The sequence below is a fragment of the Uloborus diversus genome, chromosome 1 (assembly GCF_026930045.1).
Source record: "Uloborus diversus isolate 005 chromosome 1, Udiv.v.3.1, whole genome shotgun sequence".
In the NCBI taxonomy this organism is placed as follows: Eukaryota; Metazoa; Arthropoda; class Arachnida; order Araneae; family Uloboridae; genus Uloborus; species Uloborus diversus.
The window spans coordinates 82,421,413-82,440,079 of record NC_072731.1 but is presented as its reverse complement, the minus strand read 5'-3'; the positions used below and the strand labels follow the sequence as shown (position 1 = coordinate 82,440,079).

Below are 18,667 nucleotides of genomic sequence, written 5' to 3'. Positions count from 1 at the left end.
CACCGTTATTAATCAGTTGATAGGCTTCATTCAACCCTTTAACACTTTGAGGGATAGTGGCTGCATTCGAAGCCACCTAGCCACAGCCCACTGACACAGTGATTTCAACTGTTGATTGGAAAATAAATAAAATACTAGGTGCCCTCTACCGAAGTCACCATACGTCAAAGGGTTAATACGCTGTCTTTTAGAAGGGTTTTAATCAGCACAAGACTTCTTTCATTTCTTATATTATTGCTCTATTATGGCATAACTTATGTTTTTTCGCAAAGGTGTTTTTTTTCCCCTTTCACCGATCTATTTTGTAGTACACAAACTAATTTCAGCCTTCCGCCAAAAGCATATAGCCAATTCTATTTGTGATTTAAGTATTTAAGTGAGTTGTCAATACTTGACATTTCAGCATCCATGCCAGTATTATGTTTTTCAATAACCATCTCTTGTGTAGCAGTTTCAACCACACATTTAAATAAGTAGGGCTTTTAAAGGTTTTTGGCAATAAAATCGTTAGCTTTCCAGCATTCAGTACCTTGTTTTAGATTTAAGAACAAGTTCTGAAATGTTTTTATTTAATGAACTCGGCGAACCGTCTGATTTCATCTCTTCCAGCAGGTCGATCTCATCTTTGAGGATGTCTTCGTCCTCTTTTCGAATACTTTTCGGAGATTCCACTCTTACTTCCATGACGCTGGACCTGTCATTGTTGCTACAGTCAGAACTCAAAGTCCTCCTCTCCTCGGATTCCATGATTGGCTCCATTCTCGAAGGTATCGAAGACATTTCGATCAGTGATTGTGTCCTCTCGCTGTTCTTCGAATGAAGCGAATTGTTATTTGTCAAGAGACTACTTCCACCGTTAATGTGATGCGTCATGTTGGCCGCTTTTCCTTTTTCTTGTGACTTGAGATTCAAAGCCGTTACTGCAAGATGCCCGTTCATAAATGGCTTATGTGCATTTTTGTCTTTCACCTGGAAAAAATTGAAATTTTCAATAAAAATCAGAAAATAATATTACTGTGTAGCCATTGAGCAGTTGTTTTATTGACTTTTCTTTTATCGCGTAACTTGAAAGATCTTCATAGGTTGCATGGTTTGCTCCTTCAGCCATACTCAAAGGATAAAAACAGTCCTCACCAGAAAACATCACGATCAAGGAAATTCAAAAAAATTCCAAATTTGTGGCATCGAAAGAGCATTGGAAAACATGTTTATGGCACTGAAACTACGTGCCCTCGTGACCACGTTATCGAAATATGATGTCTTAAAAATTGCCGAAATTTTTAGTAAAGTCGCCAAATTTAGCGAGTTTTGTTCAGAAATGGAAGGTACGGCGCGAATTCAACATCTGCATCTGACAAGACATTTCACTTCCATATTTGGTCACCACCAAACCGCGTGAGAAATATCGCATTAATTCTTTACTCGGGGTGACTACCATGGCGCAGGGTGTCGTGGCACAGACTGCGGCATTGAAATTTTTAGGGGCTTGTGTTCCGGGATATTAACGTGCAACTGTATAGGGGAAAACGTCACAACCCGAAATATTTGTTTTATTTTATTGTAAAAACAATGGAATTTTTTGTTATTCTTAAGACTGTTAAAAAACTGATGTTTAAAACTTTTATGCTTCTGCGGGTGAAATATTTCCACTGAAAGAGTTTTTTCGATGATGAAACTGTTTTGAAAAAATATGATAACCATAGAGAAACGGTAACACACTTTAAGGTTCTTTTTTTTTGAAAAGTCGTAAATCTGAAGTCTTCAACAGTATATAAATACGAAGAAAACGACATTTTTAAAGATTTCAAACCCTGTTCTCAAATTAAAAAAAAACGATTTCTGTCAGTTATTTCCAGTGTGTTTTTCGTTATGTGTATCGTTTTCAAGTTATGTGTAAACCCTCTAACAAGTCAAATTAAAAAAAAACTGTATTAATTTTTGTTTTGCTCGTACTTGAATTCCCTTTTAACGTGAAACATAATTGGTAAAAGTGACTTCAGTATTTTTAAAAATGACTAAATAACATGCAATATGATGTGCATTTACGTTATAGCGACTTTCAGTTGCAGTGACAGACTTTTTCGAACTACAGGGGTTGTCATAATGAACGTCGACTATAAAATTTTTGATAAGAATCTGTTATGAAGTAATTTCCGACATCGTTAGTTTTGCTGTGCAAATTTTTGACATTTACTATCCGTTGTTTTATTTTTTTTAATTATTAATTTTTTCGATTTTAAATTAAACATTTTCGCTAGCAATGGTCAGACAATAAAACTTCATGAATGATAATAACTTTTGAAAAAATAAATAAGAGCTGGGATACTACAATCCATGATCATGTTCTTTCAACATCAAAAACTATCCATTTTATTTTCAATATATAAGCTTTAATAAGCATGTTTTTTTTTTACTTATTCATATTAATTCTCGTACATAATTATTAATTACTTACAACACACTTCATTACAAGAGTACAAACTTAAATTAGTTAAGTAAAACACACTTGAAATGTACTTAAATTCTGAAATGCATTATTATCACGATTACAAAGTTAAATCCTACGTTCAGTTTCGTTATAAAGTTGTAGCTCCTCTGGATAAAGCTCTCTAGTTTCCATTTCACAGGCTTCATAGTTACTTTTTAATTTTACTCACATAAGTAAAGGGTTAATTCGAAACATCGTTTACGCGCTTTGCAGATGACCAGAAATGGAAATGAGTCTTGCTAGACGCAGGCGATGAAATCACGTGGTATTTTCCATTTCTTGCCAAGTCTTTAAATTTGGCGAATTTTCGTAAGATTTCGACAGACTTTGATCCCCCATATCTCAAAAACAAAATGACGAGGGCACACAATATTTGGGTCAAATTTTTTTCTAAAGATACTCTTTCGAATGCGACCATTTTTAACTTTTTTCATGATTACTGAACTCGTGATGTTTCCTGGTCAGATATTAAGTGTAAAAAAAACTAACTACCATCTATAACAAACGGGAAATCCCGCTGCAACATCCCCCATATGAAAAAGAATAAAACAATCGAGGGTATCGTTTAGAAAAATGATAAAGGTAAAAACAGTTCCCTGAATAAGCGAAAATCACTCCTCCCCCCCATTCCCGATATAAAATAAACATTCTTCAACTAAAATGACTAAACACTCCTCAAAAACGAAAAACAATTCTTTGCAATTAAAAATATTTCGCCTAATAAACAAAAAATACAATAAATTACATTTAAAGTAGCTTTAAAATGTCAACAAATGAACACGCAAATCTATTGTTTATAGCCAAAGTCGCCAAGCCACCACGTTACTGTTATCCAGCCGATCAGTGAGCGAAGCTAACTCCGACCGATTAGCGGTTCGATCTTTTGAACAAAACTTTTTAAAACTTCACATATATTGCCTAATTTGTTCTTTCCACCAAAGGTAAAGATCTTCCACGTCACTGATCTTTTGTGTACAGAACTACCCTGTTGTAATTTATCTGGACGAAAATAAAATTTGTTTCGTCTTTAAATTCAGTCACCTTTTCCTTGAATAATGTACTGATTAGTTTGATAATCCTTAAAGTATTCTTGACATTGGTGCCAAAACTCAGATGGATTGGAGCCGAGAAACAAATGTTGCTAGGCTCGGTACTTTCTGATAATTTGTTTAAGAAAACTTAAAGAACCGATCCCCCCGGTCACATGGGTCAACTACGACGACAAAATAACGTTCTGCGTGAACCTTGCAGTACTTTACTTTAAAATATATCTCGGGACCTAAAATCGTTGCTTTCAAGAAATGTGAAGGCTTCACTCTCTCTCTTTCTATGTTTTATTCTATTCCCAATTGACGTACCACAGTAAGAAATTTCATTACAAAAAGCAGAGCTGGCTTTCTTATTATCCTTTGGCAACGGGTTAAATATTTATTTCAGTTCTCGCTCAACAATAGGTTAAAATAAATATTAATCATTTGGGAGATATAACCATCCAATGTTTAAATTAATTAGTTAATTAACAAAAACGTTTCCGAATCGATCCATCGAGCTTCGAAACCATGCTTGCCACAACTTAATTACACACAAAAAATTTGATCAAAATCAGTCCATTCGTTTAAAAGCCTTATGGTGACAAACGTCCGCACAGAAGATTTTTATATATTAAGATTAAATAGAAACTGGAAGCAGAAAATTTTTTAAAAACGTTGCGTTTTATTTCCTTGTCGGACAACAATAAATTCGGTTATCAATCGCGTGGATAAAGGCTTAGACGTTATTAAAATCTGTTTTCAAAAAACGTTATAATTCGAATTCTATAAAACATGGAAGTTCCAAACACATTCTGTCAGATGCGGAAAAAACTCTCTTTAGTTTGGTATTAAATTTTTTAATTTTTAACTATGTATTCACTGAAAAAATCACGAAAATCCTTTTAGAAGTTTTAAATTAATATCTTCTTTAATTAATGTCATCCAAAGACGCAACCTAGCTAAGAATACTCTCGATCAACTCTCCTTTCGAGGAAAATTTTTTTTCCAAAATCTGTCCATCCGTTTAGGCGCCTGACGGCCACAGACAAACATCACGCAGATACACAGATACACAGACGCGTCAAACTTATAACCCCCTTCCTTCGTGTGTCGGGGGTTAGTAAAAAAGAAGGTCAACGAAGGATTGGGGGCTAACTAAATACTGTTCCACTTTCCAAGACGCCATTAGAACTGAAGTTAACTTTTTAAACCGTCTCTATCAGGGAAGATACTTTCTTAACATCTAAAAAAGAATCTGCTCCGTATTTGTGTATCGATCGAGTTAGGAAAACTTCGATTAGTTCCTAAAAACCCCGGATTTTTGCCTCTCAATCATCACCTTACCTGATGTTTGTTTGAAGCTGCATCTGCAACATAAGAATCTCAACCTGAGACGCAACATCTCAGTCTATCTGCCTTTGCGCTATCTTTAAAATATGACATCTATCCTGCATTTTTTAAATCGTGTTCACATGTGCCCTACGATTGTTCACATATGCCTACTTTAGGTTCAATGTGAACAATTGAGGACATTTGTTCAAAATATTATAAAGTAAAAAAATAATTATTTTAAAAAAATTTCAAAAAAATCCATGACACAAAGAAAAGACTATTCAATTACGGGGACATTTTCGTGCTGCGAAATTGATAATGTGTTTTGAAAAATAAAGGAATGAAAAAATTGTTCACGTGTGCCCCCTTTTCCCTGCATCTAGAACAGAGTTTTGGTTTATATTTCAAAGATCATGAAGTAATCCGAAGTCGTGCTCATATGATCATATTTCGCCCAATTGCATTTCTACAAAACACCTCCAAAACAAAAATATCATTGCCGTTTACCTGAAGTGGATGTATTTTCTTCTTGGTTTTCCTGAAATACTTAAAGCAGGGGCAGCGAATTACCGCAAACCGCAGTCCATCAGCGATGCACTCGCAGCAAGTCTTGCTAATGCAGAACGTGCAAAAGAACAACCTCAACACACAGAAGAGCATTCCGATGCCCACCAACGACGGACCGATCCCGGCCATGGTGGCCTGCATGGCCGGGTGCTTGAACTGGCAATAAAAGCTGATGAGAGTCAATATGGCTCCTATGCAAGCCATTACCAGGCCTATGATGACCAGGACATCTGGTCCGAAGTATTCTTGATGTTCTCGAAAGCTCATGTTTGCTTCAGGGGCATTTGGATCACCTGGAACAAAAAGAAAGTTTCATGTTTCCAAATTTTCAAATAGGTATCAAGAGAATACTTTTGATTATGTTCAATGAATCTCCAAAAGAAGATTTCTTTAAATGTGTTTCGCAACAGTGTCACGCTTATACGCTGTCCTGTAGTTGAAAAGGAAAAAACGCTTTGGGGAACTCAACAAAAGAAAAGCTGATGGTTTTGCATTATTTTTGCTGAAAAAAAACCAAGTGATTCTCTGGGCAGCTTCCCCCTACGCCCCCCCCCCCACTACAGTATTGCTAATACTTGAAAAAGATTGACTACGGAGAGATGGTGGATGACTTTGAAGCGGAAACATCATTTCTAATAGAATCAGCCAGAAAGCAACGAGTAATAAGAGGCATGTTCTCGCTGATACTGTCAGTTACAAAATAACAACAAACCTAATTACAAATCATGCAAACGAGGTTTCTGAATCAAGGTCCTCCGCCATCTCTCCGTGGTCAAGCTATACAATATGGTTTTGTTGATAAAATTTAGGAAACTTCCAAAAAACAATGGGGAGATTCTATAAAAAGATAGAGGATGCTGTGGGCGCAGCGAGATGGTTCGGGGCCAGGGGTGCCCACCTAGGAAGAGTCAGGGCGCAGACTGCTCCATTGAAATTTTTAGGGGATATTTTTAGAGGTATTTTACCTTTTTTTCTGGGTTCCCGCTCTTGGGGATCTTTGTAGCATTTAGAGGAGGTTACGTCCATACTCTTGAGGGAATGGGTATCCCTGGATGGGGACCAACCCCCAAAACCCGTTGTTTTAACATATAAGGCTGACAAGAGGCCCTCTCATCCTACTCGGAAACAAAGGCCATGACCTTTTGAAGGACCCGGCTCGGAATCGGAGTTTTATGGGGGAATCAAACTGACAAGGGTCCCACCTTGACTCTCGGCGGCCCTGCTGCCGATTATAACAAAGTGTTTTATGTTCATATAAGAACTGTTTTGATCCCTTTGAAATCAGAAATATCTTTAGTACATTTCAGGTACTTTTCGGCTATAAAATAAGAGAAAGCACGCTACTAGAACATTACAACAAAGCAATTCAGTACCCTTGCATCAGAGTCTGACTCCTATAGCTAATTCAAGCTGACTAATCATTCTTTTTTTTATTTTGATAAATTTTACATAACCAAATGGCTTTACGTAACATATTAAGGTTATGTATCTACTTAGCAGAGTAACTATAAAGATGAAAAGACGAAGATATTATTAGCGAAACTTTATTCCAACCAACTAGATGATCGCCATTGTAAAACTTCAAAAACTACTTAGTGTTGCCAAACAATAATAAAGAAATATATATAAACAATAATACAACTTTAACACTTTCCCTTATTATTGTTTAGTGCTCCCGAATGTTATTTTGCAGTTCTTAATTCTAAATCAGTCCTATTTTGCTGCACAGATTTAGAATCCTAGGGCCGTAAAGTGACTTAGTAAAAAGGTCAGCTAACTGTAGTTCAGTAGGAACTCGCTTTACAGTAATTTCTTCACTCGCTACCATTTCTCTCACAAAGAAATGTCTAATCCGAATGTGCTTTGTTCTCTTATGGAATTCTCCTTGATTCTGAGATAACTTGACTGCTGCCTCGTTATCCACTTTAAGTTCTGGTACCTGCTTTAAATTTGTAACTTCCTTGAACAATCTCTTAAGCCAAACTAATTCTCTAGCTGCTTCACTAGCTGCAACTATCTCCGCTTCTGTCGTGGAAATTGCTACAGTCGACTGTCTTTGACTGCACCATGATATTGCTCCACCAGCGTAAATACAAACAACACCTGTTTTTGAACGCCCTGTTGTGGTGTCTCCTCCATGGTCAGCATCACTATAGCTTTCTAGAATGCCTTTCCTGTATTCTGATTTGTAAACTAATCCTTTGTCTAAAGTTCCTTTCAAGTATCTGAATATTCTTTTGACTCTTTGCCAATCTTCTTTACTTGGGCTTTCTAAAGCTCTGGAAGCTACTCCTACTGCATAAGCTATGTCAGGTCGAGTTCCTGTCATGATATACATTAGTGCTCCTACGGCTTGTCCTATAGGGAAATGTTGTCTCAGTACTCTCTACTTTCCCTGATTGAATACTGTCTTTGATAATGGGTGTAGACACAGGACTACAATCACTCATGCCGAATCTTTCAAGAACTTTCTTCGTGTAGGCTGTTTGAGATAACTTTATAGAATCATCTTCCTGACGATGAATCTCAAACCCTAAGCAGTATTCAGCAGGTTTTGTTGTAATTTTAAATTCTTTCTTCAGATCTCTAAAAAATTTTTCTAAGCGTTTTTTACTTGTTGACGCAACTAAACCATCATCAACATACAGAACTAACATAAGTAATTCCCTATTGCTTCTTCTAATAAACAAGCATGGATCTGCTTCACTTCTTACAAAACCAATTTTGCGCAAATATTCTCCAAAACATTGGTTCCAGCACTTTGGCGCTTGTTTCAGACCATAAAGTCTTTTCTTTAAGTGGCATACTCTGTCAGTACCATCTTCATAGCCTTCAGGTTGACACATGAAAATATCTTCTTCTAACTTGCCATACAAAAAAGCTGTTGAGACATCAAATTGTACTAAACTCATATTTTCACTTGCTGCTATACTAAGTAAAGTTCTTATGATGCTTGTTCTTGCAACTGGACTGAAGGTCTCTTGAAAGTGAATTCCTTTCCGTTGAGCGTAGCCTTTTATTACTAACCTTGTTTTGTATTTATCAATACGACCATCTGGATTTCTTTTTATTTTGTAAACCCACTTGCATGGTATCGGCTTGACTCCTTTAGGTAGTTTACATAACTTCCATGTCTGATTATCTTTCAGAGAAGTCATTTCACTGTCCATGGCTTTTTTCCAGTTGTTCACTTCAGAACTTTCTATAGCCTCTCGATATGTTTCTGGATATTTTTCATCATAGACGAAGGATTCAATTTCCATGATGTATTCTTCAAATCGCTTTGGTTTCTTTATCTGAGAACGATCTCGTAGATTCATACCATGTGAAGACTTAAGTTCATCCTCTTCATCTGTACTTTCAGTTTCGGTATCGGACATGTTAATACTTTCCTCTCTTAATTCTTCTTCCTCTTCTTCACCTATTTCTTGATCTGGTGGATGATTTATTGAATCTGAATTTTCCTGTAAGACTGTAATATGTTTTTCACACTCTTTCATTTTCTCATGAAAAATCACATCTCTTGACAGGATTACTTTTTTTTCTTCTTCTATCCAAATTCTATAGCGTTCATCCCCATTATAACCAATGAGAAAACCTTTAACTGCTTTCCGATCCATTTTCTTTCTTTTCTGTACCGGCACATGAGCATAACAAAGTGAGCCGATTATACGCATGTGTTTTATCCTTGGCCTTTTTCCAAACCATAATTCATGTGGACTAGCGTTTTCCACGGATGAAATTCCAGTTCTGTTTAAAATGTATGCAGCTGTATTAACAAGCTCTGCCCATAATTCGATTTCTGGTTGGAATACTTTAGCGTTCTGGCCATTTCTACGATTGTTCTGTTTTCTCTTTCGCTCGTTCCATTTTGTTCTGGTGTATATGGTGCTGTGAGTCTCTGAATAATTCCTTTCATCTGAAGAAATTCTCGAACTTCTTGGTTGTCGAACTCACCACCATTGTCACTAAGGATTTCTCTAATTGAATGTCCCAAATTTTCAGCATGAGCTATGAATGATTTTAGAGAAAACACTACATCCGACTTATGTTTCAGAAAGAAAACATACCGGTACTTAGAATAATGATCTTTGAACACAACAAAATATTTATACTTTCTGTGTGATTTTTCGAATGGTCCACAGACGTCAGTCGACACAAGTTCACCAACTCTTGTAGCTTTTGGTTTAGTGCCGAACCTTAAACGATGTGCTCTACCATATATGCAAGGCTCGCATGGCTCTTTATCAGAATTCACTTTGATATTAAATTGATTTTTGAGCATATTCCTAACGTGACGCTTGTCTTGATGTCCCCATCGACTGTGATATAATTGCAGTAAGGAACTTTTACCGCTATGCGTATCTGCAATTTGAACTTCGATTTCTTTTTCTGGAAGTATTGGCTCTAGAGCAGCCCTGTAGAGAGTTCCACATATACTTCGAGTGCCATACAGCTTCACTTCATTGTTGATCTTCAACCAGCATTCAGTAGGAGTAGAAGTAAACTCACTATTCTGATTTCTATCCTGAGCAGCTAACACTGAAAACAAATTTCTGCTAATTCCAGGAACATACCAGACATCTTTCAACTCAATTACTTCTGTATTTCTTCCAACTGAAGCTTTGACTAGAATGCTTCCTTTCCCTAAAGCTGTCAACACTTCTTTTCCTGCCGCTTTGATAGTATGGGTGCCCGAAGAAGGAAATGTCTCAAAATTGCTAAAATAAATAAATGTGTTAGTAACATGCCTTGTCGCTCCGTTATCTATCCAAAATGTGCTTGTTTCCCTTTCTGATAAGAAACTTTCTTCACAATAGGATGTCATTGCCGTACTTGGCGATGAAATATTCACTTGATTATTATAGGACTTATTCTGGAAGCTCGAGCTTGGCTTAGAAGGTCGGCCATCTGCAATCCATTTGGAACATGACTTCACCCAATGTCCAACGATTTTACAATAATTACAAACATTTTTGTTGCTTAACTTTTTCTTGGCTTGAAATTTCTTCTCATGCGCTTTATTTTTAGACTTGGCGACAACAAGAGCTTCTGCAGCTTTTTCACTTCTTTCATTGTTGTCGGCAAAATTTCGCTCAAACATACTTAACTGAGCAGCCAAATCTTCAAAAGGCTTTTCTTCATCTTTTGCAAGAAGCATCCAACTTGATTTGAATGATTTGAAGTTACTTGGCAAAATATGTAGAATTTTGCATACCAGCAACATTTCTGGAAGTTTATTTTCCCCTTTCGCTATGAGCCCGCTATTCAGCTCATTCCACAAACTACTTAATTGTGCAACATGGGTTGAAATGTCATTTCCAAAAATCCAATCAAACTTAAAAAATTCATTGCAGATTTTGAACAGTTGATCCTTTGATGAAGCTTCAAACAACGTTTTCAAAGCTTCCCAAGCTTCAAAAGCTGTCTCTTTGTCCATAATCTTTTGATAAACGGAGTCTGTTACTGTACTTGCGATTATACTCTTGGCATAACTGTTGGCTTTGCGGTATATATTGGCGCATATTTCATACTTCTTGACTTCTGCTGCGTCTGCTGTACTAGGTAATTCTTCAGGTTTCTTTAACTTACCATCAATTACTTCCAATGCTCCTTCGTGATAATCTAATATATCTCTTACTTTCCGTTTCCACATTGGAAAATCTGCTTCTCCAGATAACGGCTTAACAGTTCTTGATAAATCCATCTTTGAACTATTTCTTTTTCGGATTTAACTTAGTCTCTGCTTTTAATCTTTTAAAAACGCAATGAGCTTGCTGGCGCCCATAACCTGATAAATTTTACATAACCTGATAAATTTTACATAACCTGATAAATTTTACATAACCAAATGGCTTTACGTAACATATTAAGGTTATGTATCTACTTAGCAGAGTAACTATAAAGATGAAAAGACGAAGATATTGTAAAACTTAAGAGCTTTTATTCAATAACAACGTAAACATAAAAAAACGTTACATCACTTAATCATCAAACGTAAATCTCTTTCTCAAACCCGATAATTCCGAAAAACATCCAACGTCTTACTGAAATCGTAATTCCAATCCCCATCGTTGCCATTCTCAATAACCCAAGTTCTTGCTTACAATCGGCCATCCTACGATCTAGTCGTCCACGAACTAGAGTATATAGTCTTGCAAGTGAATAGGCAACTTCTTGGCTCTTTGCTTACGGAATGTATATACTTCGTCGTTCATATGCTGTGTAGTCTCATCAGTCTCGGGAAACGGGGAGATGGGTTCGCTCGACGGTAACGGTTCGCTAGCTTGTAATTCATCATCTGAATAGCTGCACGTCACATTGTCTAGTGTGCTATCTTCTTCGTTCACAATGTGAAATAGTTTGATTTGTGAAGCGTGTGCAGTAGTCGTATGTGGCCGCCTTTTGCGCCCTTGCCCTTGTGTTCGGAAGTCCGCAACTTGATACACATCTGATGGTAGGACTTTAATTATTGCAAAAGGACCTCGGTACTTGACTTGAGTTTTAGTGCTACTTCCAGTACATTCTGGCGCTCGTTTTATCACAACCACATCGCCAACTGAATACTTATAAGCTTCGCAATGACGTTTGTCAAAACCATGTTTCATTTTCTTCTGAGCTTTCAAAATGTTTTCCCGGGCTTCTTCTCGGAGTGATTCAGGTGGTGAGTATTCATCGGAATCAGGCAACAAATCTTTTGGAAAATCTCCAAGCTTCACTGGTTTAAAACCGTATAACAGTTCAAAGGGTGGTTTACCTGTCGATTTGCTTGGGGTCCAATTTATACACCGTTGAACATCAGATAGCGTTTTATCCCAATCTTTGTGAGAATCCTTTCAAACAGCTGACGATATCATTGGGATAAGAACACGATTTATTCTCTCGACTTGACCGTTTGCTTGTGGTCTTTGACTGCAATTCAATGTATGTTTTATACCATACTTTGAACAAAACTCTTCAAAACTATCTGACTTGAAACATTGTGCACGATCTGTTACCACACGATTAGGACTTCCAAAATCATTTATAAATTCTTCAAAGTGTTTTAAAACACATTTAGATGAGCAGCTGGAACAAGGACGTAAACGTACAAATTTTGTCAAATTATCAACAAATACCAAGAGTTCGTTATTGCGATTTGAACTTAGAACAAAAGGACCCAGAAAATCTAAATGAATTATGTCAAATGGTCGTTTTCCTGGTGGGATAGGGTTTAGTTTTCCTTGAACTTTTCCTGATGGAATTTTTGCAAAGGCACATGTTACGCATTGTCGTATATGTTGTCTAATGTAGCTGATCATCCGGGGAAACCAAAACTGTTGAGATATTAAAGAGACAACTTTATCTACTCCAAAATGTCCAGTAAAATCATGAAATCGTACAGCAAGATACTTTCGCATCGACTTGGGCATTACGAATTGTTTTCTTTTCTTCCCATCTACAACTGGCACATGGTATAAAATGCCGTTGATAAGTTCAAATTTGGCATCAAGATTCTTCTGCTTGTTCAGTTTAGGGTTTTTCAACATTTCAATAATAGCTTGCAGTTCCTCATCTTGTGACTGTATCAGGGCTACTTTGTCCTCTTCCGTAGCAATGTATAACACTATAGGCTCCGACTGATTATCTTTTCCCTTGTCTTGCCTACACTGATTTTCATCATCAGCGTTTTCAATTGGAGCACGACTTAGGGCATCCACATGCAGCATTTGAGATCCAGGTCTTTGTTTTACTTCGTAGTCAAATTCGCTCAATTGCTCAGCCCACCTGGCAATTTGTGGTTTTATATTTCTTTGACTGTTCAAATAAGCTACTGCAGAACAATCCGTAACTAGTGTGAATCTGAGACCAAGAAGCAAGGGTCGAAGTCTATTAACGGACCAAACTACAGCTAATAATTCTAATCTGCTTGAGTGATACTTTTCTTCATCTGTGGTTGTTCTCCGACTAACACAGTAAACAAGATGTAACAAATTATTTTCATCCCGTTGAAGTAACATACCCGCCAATCCCAAAGAACTTGCATCAGTGTGAAGTTCAGTTTCATGACGTGGATCAAATAATTTCAAAACTGGCTTTGACGTTAATATTCTACGAAGCCTCTCAAATGCTTCTTGGTGCCTATAATTCCAGAGAAACGATTGGCCACTCTTCAATAATAGAGTAAGTGGAGCAGCAATGGAGGCATATCTTTTAATGAATCGTCGAAAGAATCCTGTCAGTCCTAAGAATCGGCGTACTTCTTCCTTAGACTTTGGTACAGGAAATTCAGAAATTGCAGAGAGTTTTCTCGGTCCAGGTCGAATACCTTCTCTGGTCACAACAAATCCTAAGTACTCAACTTCAGACATTCCAAACTCACATTTTGATAATTTCAGAGTTAATCCTGCATTACTTAAACGTTTAAGCACTTCTCGCAGTTTAATCATCATGGTTTCAAAATCTAAGCATCCAAAAAAAATATCATCCACGAAACACGATACACCATTCCACAATAAATCTCCCAAAGCTAGCGACATACACCGTTGAAACACGGAAGGACCATTCGCTAAGCCGAAAAACATACGTGTTGGTTCAAAATGCCCATCGGGAGTCGTAAATGCTGCTTTTCGAGAGGATTCATTGTCCATTGGGATCTGGTTAAAACCTTGGCAAGCGTCAAGTATGCAAAACAAATTATAACCAGATAGTTGGTCGAGCAAATCATCAAGGCATGGTAAGGGGAATTTATCTTTGACTGTTTGAGAATTTAATTGCCTGTAATCGATTACCATCCGATATTCCCCCGTTTTTTTCTTTACTAGCAAAACTGGACTACTATATTCGGAAGAGCTGTCTCTAACTATTCCTTGTTCTTTTAATTCTTTAATTATATGGCGTAACACTTCCCGTTCATGATGAGAAGCACGATAAGGTGAGCGAGCTACAGGTGAGCTACCTGGTTTTTCAGTAATACACATCAATGTATTATTGACGCATCCAAGTTCATCCGGTTTTAGTGCTATGCATGCTCTGTATTCATTCAATAAATTGCAAATTTCCTGTTGTTGTCGAATGTCTATACAAGGGCCGACTTTAATGTCTTCCCGTGTAATCTTTTGCCTAATGACTTCTTTAGCCATCAAAATATTAATTTTTCTACTGTCTTCCACTGAATCAGTTTCATTAGGGATTTGGTCGATCTTGAGAGGCTCAGGTTGTAAAATCCCTGTTTTAATAACGTGATTTTTTTTGAGATGCATAGTTTGGTAACTAAAGTTGGCGACTGGTAGTATTGTTTTACCACCATCAAGGTAAACTGCTGTTTCAAGATCTTCACTTTGTTCCTTAACTAACACAATTCCATTTTTCTGATCAACGTTGCTTACTACATGGATTAATTGCACCGTACGGGGTTGTATTTGAACAGGTTCGGAAACTCTGAATACAACTTTTTCTGGGACTTCATCGACTTCGATATTGCACATCTTCTTAAACTCACTGATGTGAAACAGTTTAGACATTCCCTGCTTTCGAACCATGACTAAATCGGGAAAATCTATAATGTCATTTCCAATGAGAATATTAGGTCCCTCAAAAGTGCCATCGGACACCACATAAAGCTTGACATCTGTCAAATGTACATTGTCCACTGTTACTTGTGCTGTGACTATTTTAAAAGACTCCGTAACTCCACCGATACCCCGTATGTTGGTTGAAATTTTACTTAAGATGATCGCATTTATTTTAGTTACAAATGTTTCTTTAATCATTGATATATCTGCTGCGGTATCCATAATTGCCTCCGTAGTGATGCCGTTAATAACGATAGTCTTAGTACTTACGTTTCTGTCCGAAGGATTCGAATGAGAAATGTTCACTAGAGGAGAAATAGAGGGTTTTTGTGGACAATCCTTTGTTCCATGACCTTCCATTCTACACCTGGTACACAACTTGGGTCGTCTCAATTTTAGACAGTCACGAGAAAAATGTCCCTTTTCATTGCAGTTATAACATACTATGGATTCTGTAGCTCTAACACGCGAAATGTCTTTATTCCAACTTTCGTTTGAAGTATGATTCTTTCTCAAAATAAACTCTGGACGGTCATTCACTTGAAGTTTACCCTTAAAAGAATTGTCCAGTTCTATGTATTCATCTATCTTATTAGTCAATTCAATTGGTGTATTTAATGATGACCATGTGCTCAAATAGTAATCTCTTACTGCAGAAGGAGCCACCTCTTTGATACGATCAGAGATTATCAGTCCTTTTAAGTCGTTCACACTCTCAATTTTCAGTCCTGTAGTCCATCCGGTAAAATATGTTTCTAACTCATAATAATATTCCCGCCAGCTCTTTCCATCCTTAATCTTATGTGAGTAAAATAGTTGTCTGAACTTTTCGGGACTTAATTTATATCGCTTTAAAAGCAAATCTTTCACGTAAGCATAATCTTCGGCATTTTTTTCTGGTTCTTTCAGAATTAATTCAACAATATCACTTGGCAATACTCCAGTAAGACACGCCATCCACAATGTCGATTCCATTTTAACTCGCGTCATCACTCTTTCGAAATGGACAAGATACAACCCTATGTCGTCGTTAATTGAATCGAATTTTCTTAACTGAGCTTGCCAATCCACCTTTGGTAATTCTGACACTGCGCTGCTGGTAATAGTCTTTGCTTCTGACTCTAATTTCTTTAACTGAAGTTCGTGTTGGCGCTTTTCGCGCTCAATTTCATGTTGGCGCTTTTCTCGCTCAATTTCCTTTTGGTACTGGAGCTGTTCCCTTTCAAATTCCTGTTGGCGTTGCAACTTTTCAATTTCCTGTTGGCGCTGTTCATTTTCATGTTGGCGCTTTTCCCGTTCAATTTCTTGTTGGCGCTTTTCCCGTTCAATTTCCTGTTGGCGCTTTTCCCGTTCGATTTCCTGTTGTCGCTTTTCCCTTTCAATTTCTTGTTGGCGCAGTTCATTTTCATGTTGGCGCTTTTCCCTTTCAATTTCTTGTTGGCGCTGTTCATTTTCATGTTGGCGCTTTTCCCTTTCAATTTCTTGTTGGCGCAGTTCATTTTCATGTTGGCGCTTTTCCCTTTCAATTTCTTGTTGGCGCTGTTCATTTTCATGTTGGCGCTTTTCCCTTTCAATTTCTTGTTGGCGCAGTTCATTTTCATGTTGGCGCTTTTCCCTTTCAATTTCTTGTTGGCGCTGTTCATTTTCATGTTGGCGCTTTTCACGTTCTTCTTCACTGAGTCGTTCGACATCTAAGCTCGAAATGATGCCCTTAACTATTTCTTCTTCATAATTGTCATTACTTAAGATAACTTTGATCAAACGTATAACTGTTAGGTTTTTAACATCAGCTTCTCCTAACTCAGTGGCAATATATTGCAAATCTCTCTTCCTGACTCTTGATAAATAGGACATTGCTTCAAAATTTTTTTTTTATTATCCCACTTCTGAAGTGTAAAACTTAAGAGCTTTTATTCAATAACAACGTAAACATAAAAAAACGTTACATCACTTAATCATCAAACGTAAATCTCTTTCTCAAACCCGATAATTCCGAAAAACATCCAACGTCTTACTGAAATCGTAATTCCAATCCCCATCGTTGCCATTCTCAATAACCCAAGTTCTTGCTTACAATATTATTAGCGAAACTTTATTCCAACCAACTAGATGATCGCCATTGTAAAACTTCAAAAACTACTTAGTGTTGCCAAACAATAATAAAGAAATATATATAAACACTAATACAACTTTAACATATTTGTGTTCTCTTCAACGTTTCCTCTATAATGATAATTTATAATGATTATTTTAACTGTCACAAAGGGCAAACCAGATTGCTTTCAATGCCTTGCTGGATATCTAGACATTGTACATGCTAATGCTAAAAACCAAGACTCACGTAGATATGTGAATGAAAACTGCACTAACAACCTCAAAAAAAAAAAAAAAAAAACCACGATGTATCAAAAATATTTACATGTGGTCACAAAATCGAGCAAATCGTAGTTGTTTTTACTTTTCTGCTCCATTTCTTCAAACGATCTCTCTCCCTTGAAATTTTTCTGCGCCCCTCTCTCTTCCCGCCCGATGGATAATCCTTAATCTAAATAAGGCAGTGAGAAGCAAAGAGAAGTAAGTGGACATTTTCAGAATTTGAGTAAAACGTGTTTAAAGTTTCCGTCCTAGGTAGACTTTGATTGAAATTTTTTTTGAAATCATGCTGCACGGCAGCCCTTACCAGACTACTAGAACCATCTCTTGCACCGAAGCAGAGGAGAGGTTCACCTACCAGTTGTACTGTTCATATCCATTCTTTTAATTTTGAGAGTTACATCCCTTTGCTGCTCACTGCCTCAAATGATGTTAAACACAAACTTGTGCTAAAAAACTGGGATAAAACTTTTGTTGGTACAAGAAATCAGCGCCGTGCAAGCATAAAAATTAAATTAAATCAAGACATTTTCCATTATTACCTATGGGACAGTCCGAAGCGCTGCTAACGGAATGGTTGTAAGGTAATCTTCTTCTTCCAGGAGGAATGAGATGTTTACTACTCGAAGTGTAGTGGTTTCCCAAACCCGTGGGCAGAATGGACACTTCTGAAGTGTTGAGTCTCGCCAACATCACCACCAGGAACATGCAGAGGAGTCCCGAAGAGGACTTTGTAGGGGTGTTGCGTCTACATCAGGTAGGTTCTAAAGAGTTTTCCTCGCAGCTTTTGGATCACATAAAAGACACTTCCGGTGTACAGTGCCTTGAAAGCGGCAAAGGAATTCCATTTTGTCTTTCATTTCTGCAAAACAGGCAGATATTTCAAACGTTAGATGATCAAAAAGCCACAAATTACATTAGCATTAAATGAAATGTGAGTCATTCCTTGTCAAGTGACCTAGGGGTCCCCACTCGACCATCTCCGATTTGGATGAAATTTTATAGAGGGTAGATATGCCTTTGAAACTAACCTTTGCAAATTTTCAGCTTCCGAGATCCAAATCCTGAGGATCTAGGATCTCCGAAATGTGTGATCCAAGATGGCGGATTAGCTTTTTGTACGAAATTGCCAAGTTTACGCCAAGCTGTCAGAAAATTTTATCGCACTGGAAGCCTGAAATTTTAGGCGCTTAAAGTATGTTTGAGCATTAATATATTCAAGTATTTTTGTAAATTTGAGCTCGTTAGATTTTGTGTAGCATTCGCGTGAACTAGTGAAAAAGTGCGATGGGAAATTGTTTTCTTGGATTTTAGGTTGTCAT

At 37.2% G+C, this 18,667-nt stretch overlaps 1 protein-coding gene across 1 annotated transcript; it reads right to left on the bottom strand.

Annotated features, from left to right (window-relative positions):
• Nucleotides 1-522: 522 nt before the first annotated feature.
• LOC129228013 (uncharacterized) lies at nt 523-18,038 on the bottom strand. The gene is made up of 5 exons (XM_054862677.1): nt 17,916-18,038; nt 9,927-9,934; nt 9,379-9,386; nt 5,359-5,711; nt 523-969 (listed from the first exon to the last, which is right to left on the bottom strand). The coding sequence occupies exons 1-5, from the start codon at nt 18,036-18,038 to the stop codon at nt 523-525; spliced, it is 939 nt and encodes a 312-aa protein (XP_054718652.1).
• Nucleotides 18,039-18,667: the final 629 nt, after the last annotated feature.

Bases quoted from the DNA above. Each gene is read 5' to 3' on its own strand.
- LOC129228013 (XM_054862677.1), bottom strand. From the start codon at position 18,038: ATGTTGGCGAGACTCAACACTTCAGAAGTGTCCATTCTGCCCACGGGT. The intron at 970-5,358 runs GTAAACGGCAAT...AATTTTTTCCAG, and splicing joins AGAAAATACATCCACTTCAG to GTGAAAGACAAAAATGCACA.